The following is a 25,920-nucleotide window of genomic DNA, read 5'->3' on the forward strand; positions in this document are numbered from 1 at the left end:
TGATGCTGCTTGGCCTGCTGTGTTCATCCAGCCCTGCACCTTGTTGTCTCATACTACATATCTTATCTGCTTTCACTTCAGATTAAGTTTCTGAAATAAATTCCTTTGTCCACAGCTGTTATGGAAAATACTGTGTAAATGTTGTGTTGTAATCACACCCTCCTGCCTGCTGAACACCTCCATTACACAGCTTTCAGGGTTTCATAAGAGTTATACAGCACAGAAACAGACCTTTTGGGCAAAGCAGTCCATGTTGAACATAATCCTAGACTAGTCCCACCTGCTGCTTACTGGCCAATATCCCTCTAAACCTTTCCTATTCATATTTCCATCCAAATGTCTTTTAAACTTTGTAATTGTACATCCACCACTTCATCAGGAAGTTCATTCCACATATGAACCACCCTCTGTGTTTAAACAAAAAATTGTCTCCTGTCATTTTTAAATCTCTCACCTGTCACCTTAAAAATGTGCCCCTTAGCCTTGAAATTCTCCATCTTAGGGAAAAGACAACTACCATCAACTCTATCTATATCTCGTTATTTTATAAACTTCTTTCAGTTCACCTCTCAACCTCCTACACTCCAGTGAAAAAAGTCCCAGCTTATTCAGCCTTTCCTTATAACTCAAACCCTCCATTCCCAGCAACATCCTGGTAAATCTCTCCTGGACCCTCTCCAGCTTGGTAAGATCCTTCTTTTCACTAGGTGACCAGAACTGGACACAGTATTCCAGAAGAGGCCTCAACAATAACCTGTACAACCTCAGTGTAACATCCCAACTCCTCTCCTTAAAGGACTGATCAATGAAGACAAGCATGCCAAATGCCTTTTTAACCATCCTGTCTATATGTAACACAGAATTTGTTACGAGGAAGGAGAGGTTAAAGAAAAGAAAATCCCTGATATTCACTTGATAATTAACAAGTAACAATTGATATATTTAACAGTGAACAAATTAACAGAACTACTAAAACCGAACAATTCCCCCATAACTCCTAACTATTCTCTATCAGAACAAAATTCTACTGGTATGCTATTCCAGTCCCACTTATAACCCAACTAGTAAGAAAAACGTATTCTCTCAAAGTCCACACAGAATGTATCTTCTGGAATGCTCTGCCATGTCCAGTCATAAACACCTTTCTTCCGCTGATCCTGCTGTTAGGGATGTTTCCTCTGTGAAGACTCTTATCAAGAAGTGCCGTGGTACCTTTTGTGGATAAGATGCTGCTTTCTTAGAGATTTTAGCGATTTCTTGTGAGAGCGAGGCACTTAGTTCTCGGATGGCGGTTTGCTGTCACACCGATTTTTCAAAACACGTCTCCTTATATACCTTGGATGACTTATCAACTTTCTTACAATAGTATTGGTACGAGGTTGTCAAAACCATCAGATTTAAATTCAATTCATTTGCAATCGCTAAGTGCGTGGTTTATATTAATTGGCTGATTCTAGCTCATTGGAAACCTTTGTGTTTTGATGTTTTGACAGTTACACAGCCAATTGATATATGTTTCCATTTTAGAACTGGCTGACCATCTTCAGCTACATACAGACATTTTTATTTCTGTATAAATCTTTAAGCTGAGAAAAACACTTTATCTCTTAAAGGGACCACACGCTGTTCTCCATTATCATTTTTTTACAAACAAATTCTAGCTTCCTGCCTTTCAATTCATGATTATTCTACACAACTTCATAACATTTAAAGAATTATATATACCTGCACCCCTAGGTCCCTCTGTTCTACAACGCTACCCGGGGCCCCACCCTTGTTTGTTGTACCAAAATGCAATACCTCGCATTTATGCAGATTGATCTCCATGTGCCGTTTTTCAGCCCATTGACCCATTTGATGACGATCCCTTTATAATCTTAGAAAACCTTCTTCATTGTCAACAATGCCACCAATTTTGGTGTCATCTGTAAATTTGCTAACCATGCCTTCTCTATTCTCATCCAAATCATTTATATAAATGACAAACAAAACAGGACCCAGAGCCGATCCCTGTGGAACACCGCTGATCACAGGCCTCCAGTCTGAAAAGCAACCCTCCACCATTAGTCTCTGTCAATTATGTATCCATTTCGCAAGGTCACCCTGAATCCCATATGACCTAATTTTACTAATTAGTCTACCATGTGGAACCTTGTGAAAGGCTTTATTAAAATCCAAATAAACAACATCCACTGCTCTGCCATCATCAATCTTTTTGGTAACTTCCTCAAAAAACTCAATCAAGTTTGAGAGACATGATTTTCCTCTCACAAAACCATGCTGACAATCCCTAATCAGTTTTTGCCTCTCGAAATGTGCATAAATCCTATATTTTGTAATTACCTCCAGCAACTTACCCACAACCGAAGTCAGGCTCACCAGTCTATAGTTCACTGGTTTCTCTTTACGACCTTTCTTAAACAAAGGTGCAGCATTATGGATTGATTTATTGTCACGTGTACCGAAATACAGTGAAAAGCTTTGTTTATGAGCGGTACAGGCAGATCACAGCAAGCAAAGGATGTACAGATCACAAAGACTTAGAGGCATACGGGTTACGATATTTGAGGCTGGAGTCCATCATCAGTCTGATAATGGCCAGAAAGAAGCTGTTCCTGAGCCTGCTCGTCCGTGTGTTCAGGCTCCTGTATCTTCTGCCTGATGGAAGAGGTTGTAGGAGATCATTACTGGGGTGTGATGGGTCTTTAATGATGTTGGCAGCCTTTCCATGGCAATGAGCCATGTAAATAGAGTCCATGGATTGACGGTTGGCTTCTGTGATGGCCTGGGCTGTGTACACCACTTTCTGTAGTTTGTTATGATCCTGGGCAGAGCAGTTGCTGTACCAGGCCATTAAGCACTCAGACAGCATGCTTTCAATGGTGCATCCAGTTTGCAGCCATCAGGCACCTCACCCGTAGTTATAGATGATACAAATATTTTTGCAAGAGGTCTTGTATTTTCCTCCCTTACTTCCCACAACATTCTGGGATACAATAGATCAAGTCCCAAAGATTTATCCACCTTTTATATTCTTTAAGACTTCCCAAACTACCTCTTCTGTCCTCACGTACCACCCCACCAACCTCCGGATCCAACGCATCATCCTCCGACACTTCCACCATCTGCAATCCGACCCCACCACCAAAGACATTTTTCCCTCCCCACCCTTATCTGTTTTCCGGAGGGACCGCTCTCTCCGTGACTCCCTTGTCCGCTCCACGCTCCCCTCCAGCCCCACCACACCCGGCACTTTTCCCTGCAACCGCAGGAAGTGCTACACCTGCCCCTACACCTCCCCCCTCATCCCCATCCCAGGCCCCAAGAAAACATTCCACATCAAGTGGATGTTCACCTGCACATCTGCTAATGTGGTATACTGCATCCGCTGTACCCGTTGTGGCCTCCTCTACATCGGGGAAACCACGCGGAGGCTTGGGGACCGCTTTGCGGAACACCTACGCACGGTTCACACTAAACAACTGCACCTCCCAGTCGCGAACCATTTCAACTCCCCTTCCCATTCCTCAGATGACATGTCCATCCTGGGCATTCCTGCAGTGCCACAACGATGCCACCTGAAGGTTGCAGGAACAGCACCTCATATTCCGCTTGGGAACCCTGCAGCCCAATGGTATCAGTGTGGACTTCACAAGCTTCAAAATCTCCCCTCCCTCAACCGCATCCCAAAACCAGTCCAGCTCGTCCCTGCCTCCCTAACCTGTCCTTCCTCCCACCTATCCCCTCCTCCCACCTCAAGCCCCACCCCCATCTCCTACCTACTAACCTCATCCTGCCCCCTTGACCTGTCCGTCCTCCCTGGACTGACCAATTCCCTCCCTAACTCCCCACCTACACTTACCTTTACTGGCTCCATCCCCGCCTCTTTGACCTGTCTGTCTCCTCTCACCTATCTTCTCCTTTATCCATCTTCTATCCTTCTCCCCCTCTCTCCCTATTTATTTCAGAAACCCCTTCCCCTCCCCCATTTCTGAAGACGTGTCTAGGCCCAAAATGTCAGCCTTCCTGCACCTCTGATGCTGCTTGGTCTGCTGTGTTTATCCAGCTCTACACCTTGTTATCTCTCTTCTGTCATGTGAACTGTTTTTAAAACATCAAAGCTTATTTGTCTGCATTCTCTAGACTCCATTTCTTTCTCCACAGTAAAAACTGACGCAGAATATTCATTGAGTATCTCTCCCATCTCCCTGGGGTTCAACACAAAGATGATCTCCTTGATCTTTGAGGCCCAGCCTCTAGTTACCTCTTGCTCTTAATGCATTTGTAGAACCTTTTTGGATTATCCTTAACCTTGTCTGCCAATGTATCTCACACCCTTCTTTGCTTTCCTGATTTCTCTCTTAAGAATTCCCCTACACTCTTGATATTAAGAGATTCAATTGAACCAAGTTGTCTAAATCTAATAAAAAGATTCTCTTTTATTCTTAACGAGAACCTCAATATCTTTATTCATCCACTATTCCTTAATCTTACCGGCCTTGCCCTTCACTCTAACAGGAACAACATGCCTCTGAACTCCCGTCATCGCGCTCTTGAACCCTTCCCACTTGTCAGATGTCCTTTTACCCCTGAACAGCCTACTCCAATCAACTGTTGAAAATTCTTGTCTCATACTATTAAAACTTGCCTTACTCCAATGAAAAACTGCAACTTTTATGGAAGGCATATTTTTTTCCATAACTGTTTTGAAACTAATAGAATTATGATCACTGGACTCAAACTGTTCCCCCACTTTTACATCTGTCATCTGCCCTGCCTTATTGCCCAAAATGAGGCCTAGATTTGCTCTTTTTCTCGTAGGAGCATCCAACATGTTGATAAAGAAAATTTTCTTGAGCATGTTTGACAAATTCTTCACCATTCAAACCTTTGACACTATGGTTGTCCCAGTCAATGTTTGGAAAATTAAAATCTCCCATTGTTACAAGATTATTGTGCTTACATATATCTGAGATCTCCCTACATATTTGTTTCTCAATTTCTCTCTTACTATTGGTCGGGCCAAAAGTACAATCCCATCAAAGTGATCTTTCCTTATTTGTAATCTCTACCCATTTATTTTCACTGGACAATTTTTCAGCAATATCTTCCCTAGTTGCAACAGTAATGTATTCCTTAATCAAAGATGCCACTCCCTCTCCTCTCTTGCTCCTTTCCTATCCTTCCTACAGCATCTAAAACCTGGAACACTGAGCTGCCAGCCTTGTCCATCACTCAGCCAAGTTTCTGCAATGGCTGTGACATCCCAATCCCATGTTCGTAAACACCAAAATTTTGCTCCTTTGCTTGAACTGACTCTTTCCATGCTTACCTAATTGCTGCAAATATTGTGTTTCAAAAACTGACTGAAAGAAAACTATGAAGATAGATTTACAAATTTCAAATGTTCACAATCTGAAAATTGTCTGTAAGCTCTAGTTTTATTAATCTATACCCTCTAACCTACATCTTTGCAAACAATATTTCACCTAATTTTCTGTATTTTGAAATACCACAGTAGGTCGGCAAATGATACTATAGAAGTCTTGCAAATTTTGGACACCTGCTTAATCCCCCTTATTCCTGCATAACATTATTTGAGTAATGCATTTGGACTAACTGTGCAAAATCATATAACGTCATAAAAATCACCAGCATTTATTATTGGAAAACTTTTTGTTAACATTTGTTGGTCCTGCTCAAATAATAGATTTCTATCTAATGGTGGGCTTTCTATGTTACTCATTTCCTTTGCCTTTCTTGACCATGCCACTTCATCATAGAATCCCTACAGTGTGGAAACAGGCCCTTTGGGCCAACAAGTCCACACCGACACTCAGAGCATCCCACCCAGACCCATCCCCCCTAATCTACACATCCCTGAACACTATGGGCAATTTAGCATGGCCAATCCACCCAACCTGCACATCTTTGGAGTGTGGGAGGAAACCCACGCAGACACTGGGAGGACGTGCAAACTCCACACAGATCATCACCCAGGGGTGGAATCAAACCTGGGTCCCTGGCGCTGTGAGGCAGCAGTGCTAACCACTGAGCCACTTGCTTTGTTTCTCCTGGTTTTTAAATACTGACAGCTCTGGTCCTTTTAATCCTAACTGGCAGCAGCCTTCAGCATCAAACGTAAACTTTACAAAGGCAGGCTTTTATTAAGTTCTTAACCGTAGCTAATTGACCTTAACGGGCTCAAGTTCTTCTATTCATTTTGAGAATAGAGACAAGACAACTACATACACAGCACGGTTGCTATTATTTGGAACACCCATCTCCATTTTAGCCCATTCAGGGTATAAAATTCCAGCTGAAAATCAAGACTTTTCAAATGTTAACTTTGTGAATTTTTGATTGCATTTCTAGACTATTGTATTGATAGTAAATGAGAAGTGGGGTATAGTTCATATTTCACTAGTAAATTGACCCTATAACACGGAACTGGTTTGCTAGAATGGAATATATTGTATTCCTCATCTGCTCTTGTACACCACTTCCTTTTAGTTGATGATGTTTCTTTTCTGAACAGTTTGCTGTTGGTACCCTGCCTGAGTGATCATGCATCAGCTTGGAAATGACTGTTAGTGGGATGCTACGATTGTGGCAGGTATACAACACAGCCAAGTCTTCATGTGCAGTGTTTTTGGAATTCAGCTATTGAGAGTGTCAATTTCTCTCTTAATAGCATTTGATAAAAGTGAATTATAATGTTTTCTTGTGTTTAAAGCATGAAATATAAGCAACATCGCCTTACACAACTTCCAAACAGCAAACTCTACCATTGAGAAGGACAAGGATAGCAGACATATGGAAATACCACCAAATGCAAGTCAAGCACATTCCTCGTGTAATTCTATCACTATTCCTTAACTGTTGCCAGGACAAAGTTCTGAAAATTCCTGCCTGACAGCATCTCGGGGTGTTTTTAATACTACGTGGACTGCAGCAGTTCCAGAAGGTAGCACCCCCATGACCTGTGGGCTCTTCAGGATGGACAACAAATGCTGGCCTTGCCATTAACAGTCATATCTGATGGACCAATAAAACCATGCTCACTGGAACCACTCCAACCTATGTGTTGGTTTTAAATGCTGATACGATCTTTGAGACAATTTCATTAAAAAGTTATGACACAACTGGGCTATTTTCTATTATAGTGCTCAGAACTCAGCTCCTTTCTCTCTTAAAATTTGATAAAATATCAAATTCAAAGCACTCGTAAGGAGTAACGATAATAATTTAAGCCTGTGTTTTCTCAATAGCTGTGTAAATATCATTGTTGGAGAGAATAGCATATAGGACTAGATTCAAAACACTTAAAATTCAATATTATAAAAAAAGTTTTTTTTATCAGTGTGTCCGCTCTTCCCCTTTTCCACACCCCCATTTTTCTGGTCCAATAATGCATGCTCTGGATATATTAAACTAATGAAGTGACAGCCGGATATCGACCATTCTTCAACTATTAAAAAAATTTCCCGAAGTCAACAGACAAGTATGCCGTTAAGATAGCCAAGATATTATTGCATAATTTAGGTCACAATCTATATCTTAAAGCAATGCAGTCTCTGTCTTGGATAACTGTGCCAACATGATGTCGTTCTCCTCCTTGCCTTGTATATTTAATATGAATAAGTTGTCATTGCAAATTGGTGTCTCACTAGCCTATGAATATGTGTTGCAGAAATCATTTTTGTGTCATTGTACAATGGAAATTCTGTATTCTGCGTGAACTTATCACTGCAACCTCAGATGGACTGCAGAGGGCTAATCAATGGGATCTAGTGTCTATGTTTTTAATGGTAATGCTTTGATTTGATGGTACAAAGAAAACTTGTTTCTGAGGAGGTTGTGAAGCAGGATTCTTTCCAGCAGACCTAACAGTGACTAGCCGAGCAAAGAAGGAAAGAGAAAAGGAACGAGCAACAACAACAATGAAACGACTATTTCTGTGTTCATTTCTCTTTGTAGGTGTGAGTAATTTATTGATGTAATGTTTTTAACTTTTACTTCATATATAAAGAGTAAGGTATTTCACTTTGATACTATACTTAGAGTTAAAATCGTGTGACTGATAGGTCTCCTGTACTTAGTTTTCCGTAACAAGATTTACAGTCCTGGATTTTGATGAAAAAGTTGCAAATCTAAAACAAAAAGGCAGGAATATTTAAAATGCCAATCTAAATAATTGTCTTTTGAAACAGTAAAATGAAATAATTATTTGGGTAGAATTGCTCGTCAGAAGTTGCTGCCTTTTTATAACTGATTCTGAAATGTTTTTTGACACATTAAAAGTTATGGTGGTGTAATTGACTGGTGAACCAACACAATGGTCTGTTTTGATAAGTTCCTCATGTCACTTGATCAAATGCATGAGGTTGGTGTGGGGAAGGGTGGAAACAAAAGCAAAGTTTAAAGACTTGGCTTTTTATCAAGAGTTAAAATTGCTAAGTTGCTATAGTCAATTCTCTGTTCAATCACTCCATGAAAGCTGATTATAAAGGAAAGGTTGGGTATCAAATTGATTAAATTGCTTAGTGTATGTGTATAAGACAACGGCAGTGGAAGTTGAGCGTCACTGAAGTCAATATTTTTAAAATAGTTCGTGTGTGTAAAACAAATAAATAAGAAGACAGAACTGTTCTAAATCAAATTTAAAATGCTGCTTTGTAGCAGTCTGATCCTGACCCTCCATCTATGACAGAGCATCAAAGTTATCAATACCTCAATGGAAAGTGATGATAGATATTGCTAAAGTAGAAAACCTGCTGTTTAACAATCTGTAGAAGGCAATTTGTACCAGTGTGTTTGGCTGAAGTTTTAATTAAAGTATTTTGGTCTCAGTTACCACAGATGGTGAGTGTTTTGTGGGACCTGCTCTGTAGAAAGTGGTTGGTATAGTTGAGTGTTTAAGAACAGTAATTCCACTTCAGAAATAATTCATTGTTTGTGAAGTTGATGGGAAGCTTGTAATATGTGAAGGTTGATATACTGCTATGCAGAGGGGTAAAGGCAAACTTTTTCTCTTTCCTTCAAGAATACAACGATAAAATATTTGATGTCATCTAAGCCGGCATAGTTTTCAGTTCCAGTGTTATTGAACTTCATTTCCTGTTCGAATATAGTTTCAAATCCCATACTTCTGAGATGGCAAGGAATAATTGTAATAATCTTATCAATTTTTTTCCTCCAGTCGCAGTGACCCTGCAATATTTGAAGCTTCAAACAAAGTTGAAAAATATCTACGTTTGTTGCTCATTCTACTAGATGCCATGAATAGCTTTTATTTATAATTTTTAAAAAATCATTTTCCTGTTCTCCATGTCAATTGGCTGGTCAATAGCATTCTCTGTTCCAAATTAGCATTATAGTGGTAATGGTACCTTACCTCAAATCAGTAATGCAAGAGTTCCTGTGTAGTGCTTTTAATGGATTTAGGATCCCACATTAAACAGTAGGGAGTTCTTCTAGTATTTTGACCAACTCAATTAATAATGTTTTTCTAAAAAAACATTCATCTTTGTGCAAGTTTACATTGTAGAGAGACAGCTGCTGATTTGTGTGCAAGACACATCATTTCATTTCAAATTATATCAATGTCTCTGAAACTCTCTTGAGACATAAAGTGTCATAATCTGTACATCTGCTGAAGATGCTGACTTATGTTACAGCACAATTCAATGACCTTTGGTATGTTGCCCAAGAGGCTGCTTACAAGATCCTTGATGTTGAATTTCTGTTTGACTCTGTAAGACATGCAGATATTTTCAGCTCGGTCACGGAAGAGAACTTAGGAGTTAGAGCCCTGGCTAGAATTTCTTAAATCCTCTACGGTGACGCAATCAGAAAAACAATAAATATTTGTTTGGAAACATATATACTGTTTGGTGTTGACATTTGTTGAAAATTTCACATGTTTCTCTCTGTTTTATTTTGCTGCTTGTGTCCTAATCAATTGTACGATGCCATATCAGCCGCTGACTAGTGCGGTTCAGTGTCTGATTAACACAGTTACAGAATTGTTGCAACACTGGCAATTGAGCCCAATCTGTCTGACGTACTAGTCTGGATGTTTTGGAGGTAGCAGCTACCAGATGCAAAACTCTTCCTTGGCATGATTGTGTATCTGCCTGAAATTCGTTCCCCCATTTCCTCTGCAGAAGATGAAAGGTTATCAAGGGTATGCGGGAATGTAGAATAGATGTTAAAATCAGACTGGCTATGATCTTATTGAATTACGGGTTAGGCTTGAATAGCTGTATGGCCTGCTCTTGCTCCTTATTCATATATTAGTATGTTCACCATGTGGCCACAGCTTCATTTTCCAACTGGGTTTGGGAATTCAACGTTGGCGTATTCTGGGTTCTGCTTACTTTACACTGGTTTAAGCATGCTGTTCAACCTACAGGTACCACCAGCCCAGCTACTGCCCTGATATGTTTCTGTATTCCTCCTGAAGGTGGTAACTCATGATGGATCGTGATTCCACGGGTACCGGCAGTCGTTGAGTTCTTAAGTCACCCTAATTTGTGTGAACCTGAATATCAGGAGGTTGTAGAATTAGAACTCCACCTACTCCTGTCCTCCTTGTCTTTTATCAAGAGTCACTAGAAATTGGGAGCAGAAGCTTTGGCTACTTTTCTCCTCAACATCGTAGCCCAGAATGCTGGCAGCTAATTGAAGATGGTGACCAATTGGTAATGTCACTGGGACTAGTCATCCAGACTCCCAGGCTAATGCTCCAGGGTTGTGGGTTCCAAAGCCACTGCAGCAGCTGATAGAATTTGACTTCAAGTAATCACATCTGGAATTGAAAGTACTCTCAATAATGGTGATCATGAAACTATCATTGATATTCATTTTGAAGAAAATGTGCCAGGGTTACCCGATCACATAGCTATGTGTGACTCCAGACTCTCAGTAAAATGGCTGACTCTTAGCAGCCCTTCAAATTAGCCCAGCAAGCCATTTGATTCAAGGCTAATTAGGGACGGATAATGAATGGTGTCCTTGCCTGGAGTGCCAACAGCCCATGCAAAAAAACTAAAGACAGCAAAGAATGGAACCACCTCAGACCATTTTGTTGTTTGGCTCATTCCTCCATGAATAAAAATTGTGAAACATTAAAGTAGTGCCAAATTATTCAAAGCTTTATTTTATAGTTATAATGTTTAAAGGCTTGATAGCTGTCTGTGGTGTGGCATGAGAATGATGGGATAATTCAAAGAACTAAAAATATCAGAATCTCGATGCCAAGAAAAATTTCTCTGACATTCCCTTCTAGCCTAAAATTATGACTTCAGTCACCCTTGCGAGGTAACTGCCTTGTGTCTTTTTTTCATATTTGTAATGAGGATGTTGCTGGCTGAGCCGATATTCACAATGCATCACCACAAGTCTTTGAGAAAATGCTGGTGGGCTGCCTTCTTGAACTGCTGCAGGCCATTTGGTGTAGACACCCCCACAGGACTGTTTGGGAAGTCCCAGGATTTTGACACTGAAGGAATGGAAAAATATTTCCAAGTCAGGATTGTCAGGAAATAAAACAAAGAACTGCAGCTAGTGGAGATCTGAAACAAAGACAGAAATTGCTAGCGAAACTCAGCATATCTGGCAGCATCTGTGGGAAGAAAGCAGAGTTAAATGTTTGCATCTGGTGACTTCACTAGAAAATATTTTTGTTTCAGGATTGTAAGTGGGCTTGGCAAGGAAGTTGCAGGAGGTGTGCTGCCGTGTATCTGACCCTTGTCTTTTGAGATGGTAGTGGTCATGGGTTTGGAAAATGCTGTCTAAGCAGCTTTGTGAATTTCTGCAGTGCGTCTTGTAGATGGTACTCACTGTTGTTAGTGTGTCATGGTAGAGGTACTGAATATTTGTGGATGTGATGCTAAACACGTGGGCAGCTTTGGTTGAGCTTCTAGAGTATTGTTAGAGTTGCACTCATCCAGGCAAGTGGGGAATATTCCATAACACCTGACTTGTCCCTTGTAGATGGTGGACAGGCTTCAGGAAATCAGGAGGTGAGTTTCTCACACAGGATTCCTAGCCTTATAGCCACTGTATTTCTACAGCTAATCCACTTAAATTTCTGCTGAAAGTTAACTCCCATGATGGTGATAATGGGGAATTCAGCAATAGTAATACCACTGAATGTCGAGGGAAAAATAATTGGATTGCCTCTTGCTTGAGATGGTCATTGCTTGGAACTTGTATAGGGTGAATTTTACTTGCCATTTGTCACCCCAAACCTGGATATTGACCAGATTTGGCTGCATTTGGACCTGGACTGCATCAGTATCTGAGAAGTTGCAAATGGTGCTGAACATTGTGCAATCATCAGCAAACAGCCTCACTTCTGGAGGTGGGTTTCATTTTAATGGATGGTCACATCACAGTGATAGGGGGCAATTGTAGATAGGAGGATGGAAACTCAGTGAATGGGAACAGACTGGAAGCTCCAGAAGGGAAAAGTTCCAATCGTTCACAGTAACTCAGGCTCTGTACCATCCAATTATCAATGTCTAACAAGTGCTTGGGAATTCCTAAAGCCAGGAACTCTGAAGGTAAAGTGGAGAGGTGAATAATTATGCAAAGATGTTCAGCAGAAATGGCAGGAAGCTGGAAGTTCACGGGGCCTTGGACAGAAACACAAAAAGGGACATGAAGCACGGGGGCGGGGAAAGTCCATGTGTCATAAGCCAAGCTTGAGAGTCACTCACTGAAATGAAGCAAAACCTTGCCATGTTGGACTGAAAGTCCACTGCGGAAAAAAAAACTCATTATGGCTGACATCACCTGACATCACCCTTCTGGGGTGGACTAATCGTCTTTGAGCTTGAGGCTGCTCTGTACGTCAATAAGACGTAGGAAGAGAAGTAGACCATTCAGCCTGTCGAGTTAGCTCCATTATTCATGAATCGTGGCTGATATGGTGATCCAGGGCACTCAACTTTCCTGCTTTTTCCCCATAACCTTGATTCCCTTATTGGCTGGAATTAAGAACCGACTGATAACTACAAAACCATTGTCAATTATCGGAGAAACCATCCCGTTAACTAATGTCCTTCAGGGAAGGAAATCTGCCATCCTCACCTGGTCTGGCCTTCATGTGACTCCAGACCTACAGCAGTTGACTCTCAGTTGCCCTCTGAAGTGGTCTAGCAAGCCACTCAGTTATATTAATCGCTATGAAGTCTCAACAAAGAAATGAAACCAGGTGAACGACCTAGCATTGACCTAGGCACTGGAAGAGACAACAGTAGAAATGGCCCTGCAAAGTACTCCTTACTGACATCTGGGGGCGAGTGCCAAAATTGTCTCACAGACTAGCCAAGCAACTGCCTGAAGTAGTCATTAACATGGAATCATATCTTACAGACAATGTCCCAGAATCACCATCCCTGGATACGTCCTGTCCCACTGGCAGGACAGACCCAGCAGAGGTGGTGCACAGTGGTATACAGTCAGGAAGGAGTTGCCTTGGTAGTCCTCAACATTGACTCTGGACCCCATAACGTGCTGTGTCCATCCAAAGCAGCAGAACTGTACTCCAACATCATCTGCAACCTCATGGCGCAGCATATCCCCTGCTGAACCATTACCATCAAGCTGCGGGATCAACCCTGGTTCAACGGAGAGTGGAGGAGGACATTGCCAGGAGCAGCACCAGGCATACCTAAAAATGAGGTGTCAACCTGGTGCGCCTAACAAGTAAGGCTACTTGCACGTCAAACAGCACAAGTGACAGTCAGAGCTAAGTGATCCCGCAACCAACCAATCAGATCTAAACTCTGAAGTCCTGCCACATCCAGTCATGAATAGTGATGGACAATTAAACGGCTCACTAGAGGAAGAGCTTTCATAAATATCCCCATCCTCAATGAAGAAAGAGTCTGATACATCAGTGCAAAAGATAAGGCTGAAGTATTCACAGCCAAAAGTGCTGAATGGATGATCAATGATCACCATCACAGATACTAGTCTTTAGCCAATTCAATTCACACCACATGATATCAAGAAACAGTTGAAGGCACTGGATACTCCAAAGGCTATGGGCCCTGACAATATTCAGCAATAGTACTGAAGACCTGTGCTCTAGAACTTGTTGCTTCCCTCGCTAAGCTCTTCCAGTACAGTTACACCACTGGCATCTACCTGACAATATGGAAAATTGCCCAGGTACGTCCTGTAGACAAAAAGCAGGACAGGTCCAACCAGGCTAATTACCATCCCATCAGTCTACTTTCAATCATCAGTAAATCATCAACATTGTCATCAACAGCACTATCAAGCAGCATCTGCTCAGCAATAACTTGCTCAGTCACACCCAGTTTGGGTTCCGCCGGGGCCACTCTGCTCCTGACCTCATTTACAACGTTGATTCAAACATGGACAAAAGACCTGATGTCCAGAGGTGAGGTGAGAGTGACAGTCCTTGACATCAAGGCTGCATTTGACTGAATGTGGTATAAAGGGGTCCAAAGAAAACCACAATCAGTGGGTATCAGGGGACGAACTCTCGGCTGGTTGGAGTCATACCTGGCAGATAGGAAAATGATTGTGGTTGTTGCACATCAGTCATCTCGGCTTCGTGACATTTCTGCAGGAGTTCCTCAGGATAGGGTTGTAGGTAGAATCATCTTCAGCTGCTTCATCAATGACCTTCCCTCCACTGTAAGGTCAGACGTGGAGATGTTCAGTGATGATTACACAATATTCAGCACCATTTGCAGCTCCTCAGATATTGAAGTAGTCTTATGTTCGAATGCAACAAGATCTGTACAATGTCTAGGCTTGGACTGACAAGCGGCAAGTAACATTGCCTGGCATTTGTGTGACGCCAATGACCATCTCCAATAAGAGATTATGTAATCACCGCCCCTTGACATTCAATGGTATTACCATCACTTAATCCCCTGGATCGCCAACTTTGGGAATACCAGAAACACAACTGAACTCACCACATAAATACAGTGGCTACAAGAGCAGATCAGAGGCTGAGAATACTGCAGCGCTTCCTTACTCTCTCAAGCCATCTACAAGGCACAAGCCAGGAGTGTGCTCGCCTGTAGGATTGGGTGCAGCTCCAACAACACTAAAGAAGCTTGACACAATCCAGAACAAACCAGCCTGTTTGGCACCACCGCCTCCACTACCGACGCCCAGGAGCAGCAGTGTGTATGATCTGCAAGATGCACCTGCGCAAATTCACCAGAGATCCCTGGACAGCTTGTTCCAAACCCACAACCACTTTCATCAAGAAGGACAAGGGCAGTAGATCCATGGGAACACCGCGACCTGCAAGTTTGCCTCCTCCACCATCCTGACTTGGAAATATATTGCTGGGCCAAAATCCCAGAATACCCTGCCTAACAGCATTATGGGTCAATCTATAGCACGTGGACTGTGACATTTCAAGAAGGCAGCTCACTGCCACCTTCTCGGAGGAGTAACTAGGGATGAGCGATTAAATCCTGGAACATCCACATCCCACGAATGAGTTAAAAAAGAAACATGAGGTGAAATGCTGGAAACACACTCGTCTGTCAACGTTTTGGTGGAATTAGAAACTGCTATACTAAAATTTTTTTGATTGCATCCGTTATTTCTGGTGAAGAATAAGGTTTGGGATCTTACCGTACGTGTCTTTACCAGGTGCTGATTCGCCTTTAATTTGCTCTGATCAGACAACACTTCTAATTGTGATGATGTGTTAAAACCTCCTTTAAATCACAATGTAACTCCCCTCCAGGTGAAGAATCGATGCATGTGTCACATAATTCAGTTACGTTCTGAAACTATTTATTTTGTAGTTGCAGATATTGGATAATGTGAACTGCATGTTGTGAAAACTGACAAAAATCTACCTAGCAACTTGAAATTAGAAAATGTGTTGGAAATACCAGACTTGAGTTTTTTTCTATATCAGGCTTCATATCTTGAAGCAACCTAATACAGAGATGCAGTGCGCTGCTCCCGCAGGATCAATTCAGGCAGAGAGCCAGTCAATACGTTGAGAGGCTGGTGTCAGCAGTTTTAGGTGGTATTCGTGGCGCAGTATTTGCAAACTGATGGATTTCTGAGTAGTCCAGTTAGTCGTTGATATGGAGAATGCTTTGCAAGATCTGAAATTTCTCTTTTGTCTAGACATGTGTGTCAACTGTAAGGTCTTTTCATTCAGCTACCTTTGCAAATTTTTGGAGCCTGGGAGGGAACCTGTCATGGATGTGCTTCTAATTCTGCATTTAGGTTGCTGTTTAATGCATTGCTTGTTTTGAGCTGTTAAGTCCCTGAATGAAAGCCTATTTCTCTGCACTCTCACTGTTTTTCTCTGTGCATTGCAGACACATGAATGGAGCAAGAATGATGACCGACTACTGCAAGCTGTGGAGCATGGCGACACAGAGAAAGTGGCAGCCCTTTTGGGTAAAAAAGGGATCAGTCCCACAAAACTGGACAGTGAGGGCAAGTCTGCGTAAGTGAACCATAGACTCACTCCTGTTCTTTAAAGTAAAACTGTATTTTTCTGTTGTTTTCTAGCTTGTCAGGGATTAATTCATTTTCTTAAAAAAATCAATTCTATGTTATAGTTAGAACAGCTAATTGTTATCACGTTATTTCTGCAATATTAGATCTTAATACAACTTGTGGTGATATATCCTCCCCTGAGTGTTGGAAATCCCAAAGGGAGGAAGTATTATGTTGGTAGTAGAAATGCTGTTTTTAAAAAATGATTGTTGGTTAGTACTGAATATTAACTGTATACAGTAAAGATTATGTTTCTACTATTTCAAGTCTCAGATCGCCATTGAGAATTACCTTTCGTCTTCGACTTAGAAAAGATCTGCATCAGTGACGCATCTTTATTGCACATTATGACAACAAGTTTTTGAAGTTAATGATGTTACCAGAACTTTTATTTTTGAATGACATTGATAACTAGTATGAAATTTAATATAAGCTCTTTGGAAGTTGATCTGAACTGTGTGTAATATTATAATAAATGTAGATTTTGGCAGAAATGTAATGTAGATTTTTAAAATATTCTATTACAGGAAATATCATAAATCTACATCAGTCTTCATTTTGGTTTTTGTTATCACAGATTCTTTGCATTTTAAATCCCCATTTTGCATGTTTGTTGCATATGTAAACAAACTGAATTAATTAGCTGCTTTGGATAAAGGACAACTGTCATTCATCAGATCTTTTAAGATGGTTTCCAGCTTTCTGTCTGGTACTGCAGAAAAGAAATCAATTTGATGCCATACTTGATATTTATGATTGACTTCAGTCACAGAAATTGTTCTAAGGTCGTCATAATTTCCTTCATGATGAATGAGTTTTGTAAACGTTATTGCATAGAATATATATGACTGCTATGTCATTATTGATATTGATTGGAATTTTGCAAGTTGTGAACATATGAATTACGAGTAGATCATTGAGCCCCTCAAGCCTGTTACAGCATTTAATAGGATTATAGCTGATTTGTTTGTGTTTGGAATTCCACATTTCCATCTTCCCTGATAACTTTTGATACCCTCACCTAACAAAGATCTATCTCTGCCTTAAAAACATCGATACCATCTTCACCACCTTCTGAGGAAGAGAGTTCAAAAGTTGTATAATGCTGTCAGGGAAAAGTATCATCCATCTCTCAGTCCTTCAGGGGTGACCCTTAATTTTGAAATAGCATCCTGTAGCTCTGGCTCATGCACAGGAGAAAACATCTTTTTGTACTTCAATCTAGTCATTCTTCTAAACTCTAGTGAATGCTCACCCAATTTGTCCAACCTTTACCATAAGAGAACCCACACATTCCAGGTATCAATCTATAAATTTCCTCTGAACCACCACCACCACCATTACTACCAATCCCTCCTTTATTAACTGCACACAACATTCAAGATGTAGTCTCAGTGATGCCCAATATAACTAGAGCAGTAACATCCTTACCGTTATGTTCAATTCCTCTTGTTGAAAAGTATAGCGTACGTTAGCCCCCATAATTACTTGCTGTAGCTGTGTACAGTACATTAATACAAAGGCAGTTAGAGATTTAGCTCAGTTGGCTGGACAGCTGGTTTGTGATGCAGAGAGATGCCAACAGTATCGCACTGGCTGAGGTTACCATAATTCTCCTTATTGACCTCTCCCCTGGCCTGTGGTGCGGTGACACTCAAATTATACTGCCACCAGTCAGCTCTCTCTCTCATGAGACTATGGTGACTTGACTTTTTTTTAACCTTTGCTTTATGCCATGTATCTGTCATCTTATCAAATGCCTTTTGGAAAATCAAATGCAGTACATTTTCAGACTCCTCTTTATTCACATTGCATGTTACGCCTTCAGAGAGTTCCAATAAATTAGTTAAACATGATTTCCCTTTAATAAAGCCGTGTTAACTCTTTCCAATTGCTTTGAGCTTTTCTAAATGAGTAGCTATAATCTCTAAAATGACTAATGTTAACAACATCTCCATGACAGATATCAAGCTAACTGGTGCAGTGTTTCCTGCTTTCTGCCTCTGTCTGTCTTTTTGATTAAAAGGATTTGATTTGCTACTTTCTAGTCTCTTAGAACTGAAACCAGTGAATTTTGGAAAATTAACACCACCCTCACTAGCTATTTATATTAAGACATATGGAAAAGGTCGATCAGGTCTGGGGACTTGTCAGCTTGTCGCTTCATTGGTTTGCTCAGTGCTACTTAAGACCATAAGACATAGGAGCAGAAATTAGGCCATTCGGCCCATCGAGTCTGCTCCGCCATTTAATCTGGGCTGAAAGGTTCCTCAACCCCATTCTCCCACTTCCCCAGTGTTTACAATTTCACCAAATTCCTTCGTCTCTTCCACCTCCAGATTTATAGCTATTACGATAATGTAATTTATATCTTCGATAATGAAGACAGAAGCAAAATATTTGCTCATTTCAACTGCCATTTCCTTGTTGTCTACAATTAACTCTGCATCTTCAATCTCTACAGGAACACACTCATTTTAGTTACTCATTTTGAGTACCCGAAGAAACTCTGTTTTTGCATTTCTTGGCTAGTTTTATCTCCTTAATATTTTTCTCCTGATTGATCTTAGTTTTTCTCTGCTATTCTTCATACAAAATTGTTTTGAAGGGGGTGACACAAGTGGTCTCTATAAAACTGTAGATTCCTCTTTGAGTTCTCACCTGTCATTCATGCATTTCACAATATCAAAAGAAACGTACTTACAGAGTAAGAATGAAAAAAATCTAAACTGTAGTTAGCTTTATAATTGGTCTGCGTGTTGTTGGACTTGGGAGGAAAGGTTCTGTCAAAATTACCGTTCCTATGTTTTATCGATTGGTTACTGCTGGAAAATCTATGTAGATGCCAGGACAGGATTAGGAGGTAAAGTGTCAGGATGGTCTTCAGAGCTTAAGAAACTGAATGCACAGCTTTTGGCAATGAAGCAACTAGGATTGGAAGGAAGCAAGATACTTGAATTGGAGGGGTAGGTTGGAGGTAATTCAAGAAAGGGAGATGCAAGGCCATGGACAGATTTGTAAACAAGGATGCGAATTTTAATATTAAAATGTTGTTTGACCAGGAGGTAATGCAGATCAGGAAAATTGGAATTGCTACATGTTAAGTCACAAGCAACAGAGGTTTGGATGAAACAACAAACAGAAATTGCTGGTGAAGCTCAGCAGGTCTGGCAGCATCTGTGGGAAGAAAGCAGAGTTAAGATTCAAGCCCAGTGACCAGATGAGCTTGGATGACCTTGTGTTAAGGAGTATGAAATGCGGGATGCTGGTCAGGAAAGCATTAGAATGAAGAAGCCAAGAGGCAGTGATGTAATAGAAGAAGACCAGCAGCAGATAGATTCAAAAAATGAGGGGGATCTCATAGAAACCTTTAAAATTATAACAGGACTAGACAGGATAGACAGGGAAAGAATGTTTCTCATGACAAAGGAACCCAGGACTCGGGGTTACAGTCTAAGGATATAAAGTAGGCCATTTCATTTAGGACTGAGATGAGGAGAAATATTTTCAACTAGAGAGTGGTGAGCCCTTGGAATTCTCTGCCCAGAAAATGGTTGTGGGCAAGACATTGAATGCTTTCAAGAAGGAGTTATATGTAGTTCTTATGGCCAAAGGGATCAAAGGTTATGGGAAGAAAGTGGGAGCAGGGTTCTGATTGAATGATTAGCCATGATCAGCTTGAATAGTGGAGCAGGCTTGAAGGGCCGAATGGCCCACAGCTGCCCCCATTTACTATGTTTCTGTGAAATGGGTTGAAACTTAGCAATATGGTAGGCTCATCCAGAAAATTAAGATGCATGGGATCCACAGTGACTCAATCACATGGACTCAGAATTGGCTTGCCTGTACAAGACAGGGGGTATCTGTGGCAAGCTGTTTTTCAGGCTGGAGGTCCGTGACTCATGGTGTTCTGCAGGGATCGGTACTGAGTCCTCTGCTGTTTGTGACATAGGTAAATAACTTAGATGAAAATGTAAATGGGTGGCTTAGTAAGTTTGCAGACGATACAAAGATTGGTGGAGTTGTGAATAGTGTAGAAAGTTGTCATAGGATACAGCGGGATACAGATAAGTTGCAGATATGGGCAGAGAAATGGCATTTGGAGTTTAATCCAGGTAAGTGTGAGGTGCTGCACTTTGAGAGAGAACAAATGTTAAGGAAATGTATATAGTTAATGGCAGGACTCTGAACAGCAGTGATGTACAGAAGGATCTTGGGGTTCAAGTCCATAGCTCCCTGAATGTAGCCACGGAAGTAGATAGAGTGGTAAAGAAGGCGTATGGCATGCTTGCTTTTATTGGTCAGGGAATTGAGTACAAGAGTATGTAAGACTTTGTTAGGCCCCATTTAGAGTATTGCATTCAGTTCTGGTTGCCACATTACAGGAAGGATGTGGAGGCTTTGGAGACAGTGCAGAAGAGGTTTACCAGGATGCTGCCTGGATTAGAGGGTATGAGCTGTAAGAAGAGTTAGAAAAACTCAAGTTGTTTTCTCTTGAGCGACACAAGCTGAGGGGAGACTTGATAGAATTCTGTAAAATTATGAGATGCAAAGATAGGGTTGACGGTCAGAATCTTTTTCCCAAAGTTGAAATATCTAAAACTAGGGGGCATGCATTTAAGGTTAGAGGGGGAAGGTTCAAGGGAAATGTGAGGGACATGTTTTTTTACAGAGAGTGGTAGGAGTCTGGAATGCACTGCCAGGGTTGGTGGAAGAGGCAGATACAATAGGGGCATTTATGGGGCTTTTAGATAAGCGCATGAATATGCAAGGCTTGGAGGGATATGGGCCAATGGCAGGCAGAAGGGATTAGTTTCATCTGGCATCATGTTGGGCACACCATCATGGGCCGAATGGCTAGTTCTATTTTCAGTGTTCTGTATTCTAATATTGGTTTGGCAGCTGCTGCCTGAGGAGCCTTAGAGAATTTCTGCAGTGTAGATGATGCAAACTGCTGCTAATGAGTATTGATGGTGAAGGTGGAGAATGTTTGAGGAGTCAGGAAGTGAGTGACTCTTTGCAGGCCTCCTAGCCTCTGATCTACTGTTATAACCACTGTGTTTATATGGCCAGTCCAGTTAAGCGTCTTAACATCTAGGGTGTTATTAGTTGGGGATTCCATGATGGTAATGCTATTGAATATCAAGAGGCGACAGGTCTGGCATTTGTGTGAATGTTGCTTGTCGCTTGTCAGTCCAAACCTGGTATTGTCCAGATCTTGTCGCATTTGAACTGTCTCACTCTCTGAGGAGCTGAAAATGGTGCTGAATGTTGTACAATCATCAGCAAACAACTCCAGTACTGACATGATAGAATGAAGGTCATTGATGAAGCAGCTGAAGATGGTTAGGCCTGGGGAACTGGTAGGTAGTCATGGCCAAGTGGTTAATGTAATGGATTTGAATACCATTGAGGTGATCCTATGCAAGTTGAATCCTGCTGACTATGCTTCTTCTTGTGCACTTGGAATGACTGTTGTACTGCACCTACCTCTGAGCCAGGAGCCTGGATTCAAATCACACTTGCTCCAAAGGCATGCAGTTGAGGCAACACTGATTGCTATCTACCCTGAGGAACTCCTGCAAGATAAACTAAGATGCTGCCACATCTGCTAAGTTTCTCCTGCAGAGTTATCCAGAAGCTGAGATAGTTGACCTTTAAACTCCAAAACCATCTTTCTTTATGTCAGATATGGCTGTGGACAGTGGATCAGTTTCCCCTCATTCTGTGCCGCCATTTAGTCTCAAGGAGTTAGAGATGGGCAGTAAAACCTGGCCCAGTCAACGAAGCCTACAGCCATAAATTATATTTTAAAAATGCATTGTGGTGAAAATAAGCAAACAACCTTTTGTTGCAGTGAGATTTGACTGTTCGGTGCTTTCCAGGATGGCTTCCTATCTTCCACCCTTATAAACCCGTGCTCTCACAGAAGATTCTTCTCTTGCTCCAACTCTCAAAAGCTACCTAGCTTGTTTCCCAGTCATAACTCCTCAGCTTGAAAATTCTGACCATTGTCTCACATTCCTCTATGGCCTTGCCTCACCTTCGCATCCCCCCCTTGGGATTCTTGTAACTTGCAACAATCCTCCAATTCTACCTTCTTCTACATTCCTATTTTAGTCACGTGGTAGCTGTAGGAATTGATTCTAGCTACCTAGGCCTAAAACCAGGGCTTCTCAAACTGTGGATTATGACTTGGGATCTTGGGGTCGTGAACTCTGAGGCAGTAATGGCTGTCGAGCGTCAAATGTTTTCCAACTGTTGTGAGGCCCCTTTAAATGTTTCTGGTTGTTTTTGTTGATTTGCGCGGCCTAATTAATAGTTCTCTGAAGCCTGATTGCTGCTGCTGCTGTTACAGTAAAAACCATTGTATTGGCAGGTGTTTGTTTTTATTTCTGGAAAATCCTGCCTTTTCATCAACTCCCTCATGCTTCGCTCCTGTTTCTTTTTTCTCTCATCCCTGTAGCCCCAAATTATAATTCTGGCATCTCCTCTTCAAGTCTTGAAGCATTAAATAGAACATAAAATGTCAAAGTAGAGTAGGCGATTCAGCCCATCTCATCTGCTCCACTATTCAATGGCTGATTTGACCCACAATTTCATTTTCCTGCCTTATTCCCTCATATCTACAGGATGACATCGCCAAGAACAGGCTTGTGAAACACTAACCTAAACTCAGTAAACATTTTTGCTTTTCCACCTTTCTCCTCCATTAAGATGGTTTTTGAAGCCAACCTATTTGACCAAACTTCTGGCCATCTATCATGATGTTCCCTGTGTGACGAGATGTCATACTTTGTGTGGTGATGAAGTTACTGTGCAGTGCACTGGGATAGTTTCCTATGATAAAGATGCAAGTTTTATAAAGACTCTGTATTGATAATTGCAAATAATGTTAAAAGCAATTTCCTGTTTTTGGAAATGGAAATGCTTAGATAAAACCTGAGCAATAGATTTCTTATAAGCTTTTCCTCGGAGTACTTAAGTGAAGTCTTATTTTGGAGGATTTGCTTGTGGTTGGTGGGCATTCAGAGATTTAATTGGGTAGACACTGTGAGTGCAATGAAATGATCCATAGAGAGAGCTTTATTTGTAAACTTTGACTTTCTAAAGATTGCGTATTTTCATGATTTGGGTGTGTAATCAAATCACTGAATATCAAATTTCAAATAAAGTATGTTGCTTTTTCAAAACTGTTAGATGCTAACACAGATACAGGTAGAAAAACACACATTTAAATAGCATCTTTCATGGTCTTAGGCCATCATGAAGTGTCTTCCAACCAATGAAATACCTCTTTTGAACTACAGTTACTGTTGTTATGTGGGAAACATAGAAACCTATTTGCACATTTTTCAGTCCAACAGTTATGTTTTAATAAGCAGATTTATGATACTGGTTGAGGGATAAATATTGGCCATAATCTACTGCTCTCCACGTTGCCCTCTGAGGGCTGACAGGACTTCTCCATGTATTGGAGTGCAATGTCCTAACAAACAGTGAACCTTAGAATAATAAAGAATAAAAACAATGTATTGAATTTGATGGTTGTGACAGGTGCCTATCTGCTGGCAGAAGTGGGCAGGCAATCCCTCTGCAGTCATTTCTGGCTGACTCAATGCAATGAAAAGCCAATCAGGCACGTGTCTGATCAGTGTCAGAGTTCCCAGGTCTTGCAGAGCAATGTCTTGCCTCCAAAAGGAGGTCAATCAGAAGCAACAGCTCCTCTGTACTGGCAGCTCCACTGGGAGCAGTGGCCACTGACAGCAATGCCAGTGGACTGTAGGATTAAGATTCATGGAGACCTGAAACCTAAGTAAATGGAGAGAGCTCACTGGCACCTAGCAGGCAGTTCCAGGGGATGGGTGGAGGAGAATTGGTGCAAACGATGGGTGGATGGCAGTGTCTAATTGGGTGGGCCTTGGACTCAGTCAGGGCCTGCCCTTGTGGGAAGTGTGTCTGAGAGAGAACAAGGCAGAGGGCCAGCACAACAGTTCCCTGTCACAACCATCAAATTGTCCATTGTTTTATTCTTCATTATTCTAAGGTTGCGCTGTTTGTGACGTCTGCTGTAAGATTGCATTCTAGCACACGGAGAGGTTCCCTCTTCCCTCGGAGGTAAATAAGATTGCATAGCGTTAAGTCTGCTGCAACATTGTGGCCCACTCATGTGACATTTGCGATTCCTCTTCACCACCACCAACCAGCCTCCCCCTCCCCCATTTGTAATTTTGTGTTTGCACTTTTAAAAAATACTTGTAAGTTATCTCGTACTAAGCAGCTGCACCATCAACTCGAGAGGAGCAGACTCTGTTTTCAAGCAGCATGTAAAAGAATGTATTTTATCACCATTCTGTGTTCTGCTTGATCTCTGAGTTGATTCAAGGATAACTTCAACAAATACAATCTTCGAAGGATTGAAAATTAGGATTTTAAATTATGGAGCAAAACTTTTAGACTTGTTAAAGAGATGTTTACGAAGATAAGTCACATGCATAAATGAGTAATCTAAATGTTTGCCCATACTTGCATTGTTCAGAATGATTTATTACCTAAGCTTTTGACTTTGGCTGACTAAATTGTTGTTGCCTAATATACATTCCTTAGTCTACAAGCAATACTTCCATTTTTATTGTGATATCACACTATTGATTATTGGAATTCATATTTTGTGCAGTAGTTGAGCACTTAATTACATAACTATATATTGTATTTGCCATCTGATTCTTCTTGGACACACAAGTCTCTGGTCTGAAAGATGTTTCTTAGTTCCCTCTCTGATTTATTTACACTCTAGAAATTCTTCAGTATTTCTGAAATTATTAAATTTTCATTGGATCTGCTGTTCCTATGTTTACTTCAATCCATTGCTGTTACCTTTATTGAAATATTTAACTCGTTTACTGAAAAAAATGTACATTTTCACATATCCAGTTTTGATGAAACATACTTTGTTTCTGACAAAGAGTGAGAGGTCAATGGAGGACGGGAGGATGCCCACGTTTGAATCCTGTTTGAAACATTCCGCCATTAGTGCCCAGGAATTATCGTAGAGTCATACAGCACGGAAACAGACCCTTTGGTCCAACTCGGCCGCACCGACCAGACATCCCAATCTGACCAAGTCCTGTTTGCCAGCATTTGGCCCATATTCCTCAACCCCTTCCTATTCATATACCAGATGCCTTTTAAATGTTTTCATTGTACTAGCATCCACCACCACCTCTAGACAAGAACCTATGTTCTGGAATTCATTCCATAACATTTTTATTCCTACCCCCCCTTTGATCCTTTAAAATGCCCCTCAGAATTTAGTTTTGTTTCCAGTAGTGTACAATTTCTTTCTGAAATCTGAGGAAGGGTCACCAGACCCAAAACGTTAAC

The 25,920-nt window shown here is 41.1% G+C and overlaps 1 protein-coding gene across 1 annotated transcript in view; it reads left to right on the forward strand.

Annotated features, from left to right (window-relative positions):
• LOC125481010 (ankycorbin-like) overlaps positions 1-25,920 on the forward strand; it is a 176,816-nt gene that overhangs the window by 114,843 nt on the left and 36,053 nt on the right. Inside the window, exon 3 of the mRNA XM_048604519.1 lies at positions 16,353-16,483. Within this exon, the coding sequence (XP_048460476.1) occupies positions 16,353-16,483 (131 nt within the window). The remainder of the gene's footprint in view (positions 1-16,352; positions 16,484-25,920) is intronic.

The sequence above is a fragment of the Rhincodon typus genome, chromosome 1 (assembly GCF_021869965.1).
Source record: "Rhincodon typus isolate 14 chromosome 1, sRhiTyp1.1, whole genome shotgun sequence".
In the NCBI taxonomy this organism is placed as follows: domain Eukaryota; kingdom Metazoa; phylum Chordata; class Chondrichthyes; order Orectolobiformes; family Rhincodontidae; genus Rhincodon; species Rhincodon typus.